This window comes from Symphodus melops (genome assembly GCF_947650265.1).
Source record: "Symphodus melops genome assembly, chromosome: 11".
Taxonomy (NCBI): domain Eukaryota; kingdom Metazoa; phylum Chordata; class Actinopteri; order Labriformes; family Labridae; genus Symphodus; species Symphodus melops.
Genome location: NC_136701.1, coordinates 19,823,079 through 19,835,346, shown reverse-complemented (window position 1 = coordinate 19,835,346; position 12,268 = coordinate 19,823,079). Strand labels below are relative to the sequence as shown.

Below are 12,268 nucleotides of genomic sequence, written 5' to 3'. Positions count from 1 at the left end.
GTGGCTGCTGAGCAGATTGTGATAATGGGTCGCAGTTTCCATCTATTTCCTGTCTTTGTGCTTCGCTGAGCAAAACTGCTGCTGACTTTAAAGCTTCATAAGATACTGATCTGAATCTTCTCATCATATTCGAAGCAAGAAAGTAAATAATAGTATTTCCTTAAATGTCAAGCTAATTATTTAGAGATTTTTCTTCTGGTATATGTATTTCCATATACAGGAATAAAACCAGTAAATACATCACAGCTGAAGTTACAATTCAGCTTGTAGTTTCTACCAGTTCTGCTTTCTTTTTGGGAGGCAACATCATCATCATCACAAATCTTTCTCAGTCTACGTACTGATCTATATTGTTGAGTTAATTAGGTGCTTTAAGTGAGCGCAGAACAGACGTAAACATAAACACACAAGACCACTCATATCTCACTGGCCCCCCATCGCTCCCACCTTCCTTTTTCTCCCCTGTCCATTCACATTCTTCTATTGTTAAATCTATGGGAAATGACCTCAGCAGTCCTCAACAATAATCCATAAACAGCAGCACTCAGGAGAGAGACAGCCATGGGAATCTAATAAACAAAAGCAATATTGTTCCACACTTGAATGTGTGCCATGCAAAAACAGCAGGTGCATCATAGCGTGGTGATGAGCTTTTTGTTTATGTCCTGAGAGGATATCCTCCATCTTTCATCATCATATTTATTATGCAGCAATCCATTTATAACCTTTTCTCATGTGTGCAAGTTCAACAGAGGGGCAGAGGCAAGCGTTTCTGTTTTTTTTTTTTTTTTTTTTTATCTAATGAGATTACTGATTCGGTAGTATTCAATTACCGGGCAGTCATGATACCAGACTTTTAAATTTCTTTTGAAAAAACAATGGCTGCACTTTACAACCTGTAAGGCACAGAGCATCCTTCACATTTGTTTTCATTCTCCACTTGTAAGATAAGTAAACCAAAACTTGAAACATGATTTTAAACATTATATTTCTGTTACAGTTGCAAAAGATCAAACCTATACGGGAGACCCTGATTGTACAAGAAACAGAGATGATTTTATTTTTATGATCACTTTATATCTTTATGACTTGTTTGTGATTATTAATCTTTATGGATGCACTTTCATTTTTTGCTCTTGAACTGCTTTAGAAGAAATACAATGAGATCACCATGGACCATTTTAATAGATTGATGACTTGCTGCAGTTTACGTTAAAAGCCTTGCCTCCTCCAAAGTCATCGAACCTTTCAAAACTTTGAGTGTCTACTTGAAACTAAAACAAGAATCACATCTGCTTTGAACTCTACTGACATGAGGGATCTTGCAAGTAAATTAAAGGTGTGTTTTGGTGAGCAGAAGGGGCTGCAAGTCAAAACTGCAGCAGAATTTACAGTGAAACTTTAGCTCCTCCAGCCCAATATAGCAACACCTGACAGATCATTCCTTTTTAAAACAATGGTTCTCACATTAGCTGAATTTCCAACGCAAGATGTTTTGTGACTCCTTTGGAGAGAGTCTCAGGAAACAGACTCATTATATTATTCACTTTCTTAATATGTTTTCTTCCCACAATTAACAATTAATAATTACGGACAAACCAAAGTAATTATTTGATAACACTATCACATCAAGATCTGATAAAAAAAAAACAGAAATGTGCATGCTAGACCACAATCTAGAGGACAGGGAGTTTTTTTGTTTGTTTTATGTTCTCATTTGCATTGCATTGTTTTATATAGGATAACCGGGTCATGTGAGGAGCCAAACGACGGCGAAAGCTTTAAATTTCGTCTCATTTTGGGGCCCATTGACAAAGGATAAAGCGTTTCTTTTTTTAAATGGAAAAAAACTATGGCGTCTTCTTCAGGTGATGCTAAAAATGTGCACACTGATAGATAAAAAGGGAATTCTACCAAATGTAACAATAACACTTGTTTTTTTGTCTTTTGTAAAGTTTGATTACATTTACAAATAAATTGGGACACATTACAGATAGAAATAAGAGAGCTGTTCTTTCATTAAATAAGTATGTCCAAACCTACCTTTATTAAGCATGCATCATTTTCTTCTTGATCATATTCTTCTGTTTCTTAGTGAAGGGAAGTGTAAAGATGTTAACATGTTTAAAGCTGACCACACCACATCTACCTTTAGCTTTGTTCACTTGGCCTTAGACCTCTTACAAAGCAGAAAATGAAAAACTCAGAGAGGAAGAGAAGAGGGCAGATTAACCGTTTAATCTTTAGGTCATCAAGTCTGTGATTGATCAGGGATTACACACTGTGTTTGAGTCTTTGGCCCTGTGATTTACAATGTAGGGAATCCTGCAGCAGAGTGAAGAGCAACTGCCACCCACCCACCCACACACACACACACACACATGCATGCACACAAACATGTAATCACACCACAATTGAACTAAAACATTGCAAATGCATCACTGTGCATTGTTTGGACGATGTTCCACTGCTTTGTAGAATAACAATGTCACTGCCTTAACAGTTATTTAATAAATTGCACCCTATTGTAACTTTTAACTTGAACATCACAATCTCATTCTCGGGCATCTACTTTGCCAAATGATGTGAGCTCCTTTCCAATTTCTCCTGATTGAAATGAAGGAGATCTTTCTACTCTTGTTTTTTTTCAAAATCAATTTCAATCTCTCATTGTTTTTGATTGAGTTTCTTGATTCTGTGTGCACATGCGTGCCTGGGTGCGTGTTTTTGTGGGTGCGTAATCTCTGTGGCACTGCAGAAGCATGGAGTGTGCACTTGGCTGGTGATCAGCGTGCAGCTCACAGGATTATAATGACTGCTGCTGCTGCGCTGCATCTATGTTTTGGGACATGAGAGCAAAATAAAAAGAGATGGATGAAGGAGAATAGTCTGTGGAAGAAGATCAACCATCTGTAAACCAATGATGGCTAAACATATTGGTTTGACATAGGCAGACTCTGGAGTAGGAGTGCATTAAAAGGGACAAATAAATGAGTAGGACAGAAGGGCTGTGTGTTTGTGCTGGATTATATCTGTAGGGTGGCGTCTGTGTGTTCCAGTTTTGGACTCTGGATTATGAAAGAAGTATGAGGATATTTGTCAGTTTCAGTCAGTCTTTTCTGTGGCTTTCTGAGGATTGCAAACTTTTCAAACATCAGTGACATGTCAACCTGCAGGCCGCACCTGACAGAGACCTGTGGAGTTGCTCTAACAGCCAGCAGAAGACAGATACACTGCTGCAGCAGTCTGCAGGCTGGGCTGAGACTTGGCAGAAATCATGTTGTTACACCCTTCCTGCTCCCTGTACAGCTCTAATCCAGGCTCTGTCCTTCAACATGACAATCCCACATGGTGCAACCTCACACTTAGTTTTTACACATACACACAGAAGCAAATTACTGCTTGACTGGCAAAGGCGAGATGGGGGGGGGGGTTATCACTTACTGAGTGAAAAAAGCAATCTCAGCAGATGTCCCTGCAGCTCAACACATCCATATGTTCCCACAATAGGTTTTGGATGATTTGAAGATGAAAGAACTTTGATGCTTCTGGGTCAGAGTCAAATGGATCAATGATAATCTATTTCAATTAGAATTATTAAACTACAAAAGTGTTTAAAAAAACCCTTAAAATTCATAGATAGATAGATAGATAGATAGATAGATAGATAGATAGATAGATAGATAGATAGATAGATAGATAGATAGGTTAGACTGCCTGCTCATAGAATTATAGGCTATTGTGATGTGACTCCTAATTTGCTTTTAATTCATTTCATATTTTGATCAGCTTTAACTGTAAACTGAATTAAGAATTAATTAAAATCTTTTATTATACAAGGGAATCAATCAAATCCTTATTATTGAACAGGTGTTAAGAAGAAAAAAGTATCCTACCAGGAATTACACAAGTTGTTATCAAGAATATCCAAAATCCAATGTTGTCCATGCCCGAAACACGCGTGCCAGCTTCTTGCTGTGGTCAAAACCCCAGTGTGTACTTGTTGTCTGCGTCCTTCATCCAACACTGCGCACACGGCAACAGGTTCAGCTTCAGCTCTGTCTGTCTGTCTGAGCTCCAATTAAGTCTCCATGTATGCTACACAACCAGAACACACAGTTCTCATCCACCACCTATCACCCTGAAAAAGATTTCTCAAACTTGTCTCCGCAGCCTGAGTCACTTTTTCTTTCTCTAATTCGGACTTCACTGTGAGTGGTGACTGAGCTACAGCCGTCTCTGTCCGGCCGAGGCTTGGCGGGGATAAAGCAGCTTAACGCGTGGGCAGATTATTTCCGAGATAGCCTTCCCCCTCAGTTCAGATCGACAGCTATCTGTCACTGCGTGAGGGGCTGAGCTGAGCAAAGCGGCGGCCGGCTGGTGAGCAATTTAAAAAAAAAAAAAAAAAAAAAAGGCGCAGTCAGGCTGTTTTAAGTAAGCAAAGTCAATAGACGCAAATATGTCCCAGACAGGGGCTTACATACCAGAATCAGTGTCCAGTGGAAGACCCCCCCGCCCACCACACACGCCCCTCCCCAATCATTTATTTGTGACATATACATATTCATAAAACAAACGTAGAATCCTGATAAACATTTAAATAATCTTAAAGGTGGTACAACTTTTGTTTTTATCAACCATAACCTATTAAGTCCATGTTACACGTGGACAGGTGTATATGGGTATTCATATGCTACATGTTATGATGTATTGATTAGGAAGCATTATATTTATTTCCATTATGCATTTTATTCTTCCAGGATTTACTGATAACAACAAAGGAAAGCAGAATTTTTGAAGTCAAGTGTGGAGTCAGAGTTTTCATGTAGCACAAGATTTGCTAGAATATGTTTAAATCTGCACAATGACAAGAATTCAGTAGTTTGTTATCATGTGCATCGCTGGTAGAATTTGGATGTTAGCATCTGCTTGAAACTGGCCTACTGGTAAAGAAACCTAATTGCAGTATGGTCGAGCTTGTATGTTGAGGGTTTAAGTGGACAACTGATTCCCCCATGATGCACCACGGAACGCCACAGGAGGTCGATCCAGCCTGTTGACATCGAACACTATAACTCCTCCCTCTATGAGTCAGACACTGTCTGACCTGTGGACTTATTTCACAGATACACCATTCGCTCTTTTATTACAACTGTTGGTGAACATGTGTACATGATACACATTGTACATATGCATCTGTACTTAATGCCATATTTCTTACTATATTCCTATTTATTGTGTATATAGTGTGCCACTGTATGTGTGCTTTAAAATGGATGAGAAGTATATATTTGATTAATTCTCATAAGCTTAACAGAGGTGTTTTGTAGGTTGCATTCTTGTTCAATAAAATCATGCAACTTATGTCAAACCCATGCATTTTCAGCAACCATTAAAAAAATGGTGTCACGGTCCAATACTGGCACCCTGTGGTGCAGGGTGTGAACTGCATCTAACTGACTGACGTTCATTTAGTTGCCATTAGATGGAGGTACTGAGCAACTGTACATTCATGTGATACAATGACAGTGCTAAAAATGTTTAGTGGGTCAAACAAAAGGCAACTTATCACTAATATGACATATTTCTCTGTAGGTGTCCACCCTTTCACCAGAAGAAAGAGAAAATTACATAAATCTCTGAAATAGAAATATATAAATACATATAGAAAGGGTGAATCGGGACAAGAGACAGGTTGAGTGAGAACCAGAAAGAAAAAGGAGAAGGTCACAACAAGCTACTATTAAAAATAATATTGTTGACTAAGTGTTTGCCCTGCCTCCCTCCCTCCCTGCATGTCCTGCGTCCTCCACCGGGCACTGCAGAGGAGAAAGACGAATGAGAAATCTGCTCTCAATCCTCGTCCCTCCCACCGTCTCTCCACCTCTCTGTGTGGCTCTCAACTTGTCTCAGAAGTGAGATGCTCTGCATTGCTGCTGCACACTGACGGAGGGGACCACCATCTGCTGTTTATCACCTACAAGACAAGAGCTCAAGGGCAGAAACTGCATCATCATCCAGGCTGACAGGGGGTAAGACTGCTGGAAGATTTTCAGCTACAACTTAAAAGAAAAGAAAAGTGTGAGCTTTCAGGGTCACGTTAGGAAGAGATGGACTATGCTAGAACATTCTGGGACACAGGGCAGGATAAGAAAGGGTAGCTGTAAGTGCAGAGATGTTTTAACAGTATTGGGGTTTTTTATGCTTGGGATGATGCTAAATATAAAACTATGACAAAATCTAAGTGAAATGTGGGAAATTGTATAACAAACAGAGAGAAGCCAGACCAGGGAAAGTAATGAAATTATATCGCTCTGACGTCCTGTCCAGTTATTCGATTACACAACTCATCCTTTCAACAAACTTGTGTTTACAATAGGGAAAAATATTATTTCAATTACTAGATAATGGTTTTAAGAATCATTGCTGAATTTAGTCTCTTTACTGTAAATGATTTCATGACCTTCTCCTAAAATTACCTCACATGCACGGAGAGTAAGACCACCCTTTTTCAGAAACCCTGATTTGAATGAAATCAAAGCTTTGTCACTGCAACATTAAAACCTGTTTTAGTTTCAATTTTTTTTTTATTTTACTTTGTAATTATGTTCTTTGTCTCACATCTCCTTTTATTATAGTTTGATGGGTGTGACTCCATCATGCTTAAGTCGCTGTTTCTGTGTGGCATACTAGGAGGTGAGAACTATTTCTGAGAGGTATTTCTATTTGTTATCTTCTACTCGAGGTATCTATTCTCACCCCTGATGTGTCATTTTGTGTCCAGTCATAGTGTTGCTGATACCAGCACAGTGTGAGCTGATCTCAGTGTGTGTGGAAGATGACTATGACCTGAGGGTAGACTGTATGATCCCGAACAAGCCCAACAAGATCAACAGCTATGAGTTCTCCTGGTCGTCTGGATCCAAACAGTCGCTCATTAACACCAATGTGTCCGGTTCAGCAGCAGACGGACAGTTCAAAGACAGCTACGTGGAGGAGCTTGAGCCTGTTGGATACAGAATGACCCTGCCAGGCTTCCTAGACAAACTCCCACACAACACCACCTACATGTGCAAAGTATCTAAGACAGATGCCAATATCACTGTGGAAAAAGGTAGGTGTATCGACAGCGAATGTGTGGGAGAAAGTTTTAAGGAGGTTTAGTCCTTTTGTTTTCACACCACTTTTCTTCCTCTACAGAGCAACTTGCCCCGTGTTCAGCTGTGAGCGTGTTTCTGAAGAGCTCCTGCACCCTGATCATCTGTCTGCTGTTCGTCTTCTATCAAGCACAGAGCTAAAAATAATAACTTCAAAAACAAAGGCTTGCAACTGCACTCACATCTAACCATGTCTAAGCATTCGTCCGCATCTAGAAACATCTCCAGTAACACCCACATGTTAAGGTTGACCATAGTTTGCAACTGTTTCTCCTTCTCTTGTTTTTCTCCAGAGAGAACTGAATTAATGTAAAGTTTTTCTTACAATGAATGATAAAGAATTAAGAGGACCAAAAAAGGTTATTGATTTCAAAGTAATGTTTATAGATTAGATTTTGCTTCTGAGGAAAACACACCTGAATGTATTTGAATATGATGAGTTTCTTGAACTGTAAATATATTTCTGGAAGCTGCTGAATTTGTATCAATAAAGTGTTGCTATTAGAAATAGAGTTGAGTTGAGTTGTTATTCAGTGTTGATAAAATATACAATGACATAGTCATAATATAATTTCAAATGATTATGAATATGATAAACCTAAGTCTTAATTATTGTGTCATAAAAAATGGAGATCAGCTGTTTGTCTTGGCTGGGGGTTTACAGATATACAAACCTGCTTTTTGACAAGTCAGTGGAAAGACATTGACATAGGAGAATGGGAAAGGCAAAGCCTCCAAGCCCAAGGACAGAAGATTAAAGCTGCATATGAACAGGTTGAAAAGAACAATACCGATATCCTCACAAGTATCATATTCTGTCTAATCCTGGATTAACGTTGCATTTGAAGAGTCAGTCTACTCTCTTGAATCTGAAAAAAAACCCATACAGACTCAGTGTTATTCTTTAAATGTGATATGACCTCAGAAGCCAGAAGTATTAAACGAGACGAAAAATCAAACCTATAAATTAAGAAAATACCATTTTAAATCAAACCTTATGTCACTGATGATCAAAATCAGAATTGGTATGATTACATTATTACATTTTTTGTTGATGCTTCATTTCATTTTAAATATACATTTTAGGACAAATAAGGGGCATTTTCCTTACTGACACTCATATCACGAGGCTGTTTATTACAAAAACACATGAAACTTATGTTGAAGTGAGACTATTCCAAGTTTCACAAACTTGTTGACAACAATTATTAAAAAATAAATTTAAAAAAAGCTAGGCCTATACAGTAATTCATCCTCCTTAGTATTTCTAGTGAGCGTTTTATACGTTAATAGGACGAATTTTGCCAGACTTCGCATTTTTGACCCTCGTCGCTTGCCATAGTATTTAAAAACATGATGGCAGCCTCAACTGGAAGCAAAAAGGGAAATGAACTATCTAAAGCGGAATATTTAAAACGTTATTTATCCGCTGGTGAAGATGATAAGAAGTCAAAAAAGAAGCTTAAAAAGAAACGACTTAAGGTTCCTGAAAAGAGGTAACTTATCGCGAGCGTTGTTTTAAAAAAATGTTGTAGTACTACATACCGTTAAGCTAGCTGTAGTCGGTTTAGCTTTTCAGCGCCTCTCGGCGCCTTCATGTGTTTACTTTGAGCATTTAACGCCACTTACCCCACGTTTACGTCTTTTTTTATCAAGGCTGAAAATAGTGGACGATGACATCGACTGGAAGCAATTGGTCAAACAGGAGGAAGAAGAGGAGGAGGACGAGGAGGAGGCTCCAGTGGTAAGAACTTAACTTGAGGCTAATGGGCTAGCTTCCTCCATTCAATCATAGCGTGATCTACCTACAGTCAGTTTGCCTTCTTCATTAACACCTTTAAAAAAACACCCCTTTTAATGTGCATGGCAGACAAAAGTGAATCTAGCTGTCTAAAACTTTGGAATTAGCTAAGGCATGATTCATTGAAGAATCTTTACGAGTTTATTTAACATCAAATAATTGCAACTCCTGCTTGCTCTTTAATTTAAACACTGAGCCAAGGTTTGTTGACTTAGAGATGTACACTTTATGCCATCACAATAATGTAAATGTAACAATATAACTCACAAAAATATTAGCTCATTGACCTTCAACATTGACTCTGGCATTCAAATACAAGTCGAGGTGTTAAGGACATGGTTACAATGGTGATCGTTGACTGATCAATGATGAGTGTCAAATATTTGTCAACCTTTCTTAACACTTCTTTGTGTTAATCTGTTCAGATTGCAGAGGTGATTGATGAGAGACCAGAAGAAATTAAACAACTGGAAACCTTCAGAACAAGCAATAGATGGAAAATAATTGGAGGTAATTGGTATTGTTGACTGAATTTCCTTTAGAATTAAGTGTCTGCGGTGAACAAGGTTACTTCATTTTACTCTTCTCTACTTAAAGCTGATGAAAATGAGGACAAGGGAGAGATGACAGAAGGAGGGCCACAGCCTCCAGAGGCTGAGCCGTCGAGCAGGAGTCGCCATGATTCGCCGGAGATTTCACCAAGTAGAGGTGGCCCTGATTCTCCCGTCAGAAAGAGCAGACATGACTCTCCAGACATATCTCCTCCTAGAAGAGGCCGCCATGACTCGCCTGACATTTCCCCCCCAAGAAGGAGCCGCCATGACTCCCCTGACCTGTCACCTCCGAGGCAACAGTCAGGGAAATCTGGAAAAGTGCAAAGTAAAGGTAAGTGATGAGAAGTAATTTTGAGGCTTGGTATCTTTCTTCAAAGAATTTTTTTTATATTTTTGTAAAATATATCAACCTACTTTTTTATTTAACAAAAAATATATTTTTTAAATCTTACAAGATGTGTAGAAAATCTAGAGCAAATGAAAATGGGGGGTCAAATTATAAACTCTCATTAACTATTAGTGGAAGGACGATAAGAAGAAAGTTTCTCACTTGGTTCCAGTTTTGATTTAACTTGGAGAATATAACTGAATAACATAATTCATAATATCAATCAGCATTGATATAATTTAAGTAAATGTGATGGATTATAAACCAATGACAGAATAACTTTATTCGTATCATCAGAAATTCCAACTGGCCTTGTGATTTCTCCTTTTTAAGGGAAAGTACTGAAGGCATAAATGTTTAGTAAGTTAAACAGTAACGTTTCGCACTTTCAGATTTGTCACCGACCAGAAAGAAACGTTCTCCCGATCCTCGGCGACCACAGCCGTCAAAGAAGGCTGCGAAAAGGCACGATTCAGACTTGGACCAGTCACCCCCACGGAAAAGGCCTGTAAAGGGAGGAGCCTCAGGCTCGGACCAGTCTCCTCCACGGAGGAGTACAAAAACAAGAGCAGGCTCTGATTCTGACCAGTCGCCACCCAGAAAGCGACCGCAGAATGCAGAGGACTCAGATGGAGATCTGTCACCGCCTCGCCAGCATGGCCAGTCGCATGTGAGCAAATTGTTGAAAAAGTGTCAAATAATGTGCTTTGCCTCAAAATTTATTTTTGTATGCAGCTTTTAATCACTCACCTTCATGTTGTTTCACTGTGTTTAGGGTCCAAGGATGCTTTCGGGTGGAAAGGCAGGTCTAGTTTCGGTAGATGTTTTAAGGAAAGAGCAGGAGGAGAACCGACGCAGAGAGAGAAACAACCAGCCACTCGAAGGTGAGCTCAGCTTCCTTCTAAAGATCAGCTAAAATAACTTCCACATCGATGTAACACAGTAACCTTCAAGTTCTCAAAGATATCTTAATCACAGTTGTGTTCAGTTCCTCTCCAGGGGAATAACTTGGTGGATTAGATAACATTTTGACAACTTTCCTTTCATTCCTAGATGAGTCTCGCAACGCCCAGACGGTGTTCCGAGACAAGAGCGGTAAAAGGAGGGATTTAGATTCGGAGAGGGAAGAAAAGAAAAAGAAGGCTGGAGAGAAAGCGGCAAAGGATGAGAAATACGCCCAGTGGGGAAAAGGGTAAGTCTGCCTAAAGGTGTTAACACTGTAGTGAAGGCCAGAGAATAGAGCAACTGGTTTCCATGAGTAAAGTCGACGTGTGTTTTCAGGTTGGCGCAGGGCCAGATGCAACAGCAGAAACTCGAGGACGCAGTACATGAAGCTCAGAAGCCGCTGGCACGTCACTGCGATGACGAGGATCTTGACCGCATGTTGAGAGAGCAGGAAAGAGAGGGAGATCCCATGGCTGCCATGCTCAGACGAAAAAAAGACCGCAATACAAAAACACAAGGTTTGAAGGGTTACATGCATGTGTATTTTGTACCATGAATTGACTTTTTTTTAACTACTTATAATGTGTATTCTAAGCTTATTTTATTTTATTTTTTTGCAGATAGACCTCGTTATAAGGGTCCAGCACCTCCTCCAAATCGCTTCAATATCCCACCAGGCTATCGCTGGGATGGAGTCGACAGGTAAAGTTTGTGAATCTCTGTGATTTCTATTTGTAATGTGAGGAATGCATTCATACGTCCCTGTCTTGACCCACATTAATACATCTGTAATTTATTCAATTTTCTCTGATCTATTTATGTGAAAAATAATCATTTATTCAGTTCTATAATAATTGATTAACAATTGGTCTTTATAATAAGTGTGGCTACTTTATTGAATTAAAACTGATGGCTCTTTATTTAAGGTTTGCTCTGATGCATCATACACACTGAAGATGAAGCTGGGGATTTTATTGCAAAAGTAACTGTGTCATTTGTTTTTGTCTGTCTCGCAGGTCCAATGGTTTTGAACAGAAACGCTACACACGTATAGCAGATAAAAAGGCTGTCCAGGACGCCGCCTACAAATGGAGCGTGGAGGATATGTAATGGCTGTAGATAAACGGTGGAGCTGAAGACCGAAGCTAAAACAGGATAGAAATAGAAAGTTGTCTGCTCATCAGAAATTACTGTTTGAACTTGTTGGAGCAGGATTTTGTAAAGCTTTCAAGCAGCTTGACACTGTACAACAGACATGAGATGATAAAGAACTGATAAACTACATTACTGTACATACAAGTGAAGTGATCTACTGACATCTAATGTGACAGTGCCCAGATATTTGGAAGAAAGAAACAGTTTCAATCGTAAGCTAGAATGGTGTGTTTTTCACTATTTTATTAAAAAAATATTTTTTCTGTAA

At 39.1% G+C, this 12,268-nt stretch overlaps 3 protein-coding genes across 5 annotated transcripts in view; 2 read left to right on the top strand and 1 right to left on the bottom strand.

Moving 5' to 3' along the window:
• The window catches only part of nectin1a (nectin cell adhesion molecule 1a), a 19,248-nt gene extending 10,378 nt beyond the window's left edge, over positions 1–8,870 (bottom strand). Inside the window, exon 1 of one of the 3 annotated variants that reach the window (XM_079355490.1) lies at positions 8,787–8,870. Coding sequence is in view for 2 of the 3 variants with exons in the window: in XM_079355491.1 (XP_079211617.1) it covers positions 3,897–3,948 (52 nt within the window). In the remaining variant the exon portion in view is untranslated. Of the gene's footprint in view, positions 1–3,896; positions 4,482–8,786 lie in introns of those variants that run through there. The other 2 variants (XM_079355491.1, XM_079355489.1) reach the window with 2 other exon arrangements.
• Positions 5,859–7,665, top strand: LOC306831407 (uncharacterized protein). Its single transcript, XM_079355502.1, has 4 exons — positions 5,859–6,032; positions 6,639–6,696; positions 6,785–7,114; positions 7,201–7,665. The coding sequence occupies exons 2-4, from the start codon at positions 6,660–6,662 to the stop codon at positions 7,296–7,298; spliced, it is 465 nt and encodes a 154-aa protein (XP_079211628.1). The 5' UTR covers positions 5,859–6,032; positions 6,639–6,659; the 3' UTR covers positions 7,299–7,665.
• On the top strand, positions 8,467–12,268 carry bud13 (BUD13 homolog). The gene is made up of 10 exons (XM_079355492.1): positions 8,467–8,653; positions 8,814–8,901; positions 9,384–9,468; positions 9,556–9,843; positions 10,293–10,570; positions 10,676–10,784; positions 10,954–11,092; positions 11,182–11,363; positions 11,466–11,547; positions 11,862–12,268. Exons 1-10 carry the CDS (start codon positions 8,511–8,513, stop codon positions 11,953–11,955), a joined length of 1,488 nt encoding a protein of 495 aa, XP_079211618.1. The 5' UTR covers positions 8,467–8,510; the 3' UTR covers positions 11,956–12,268.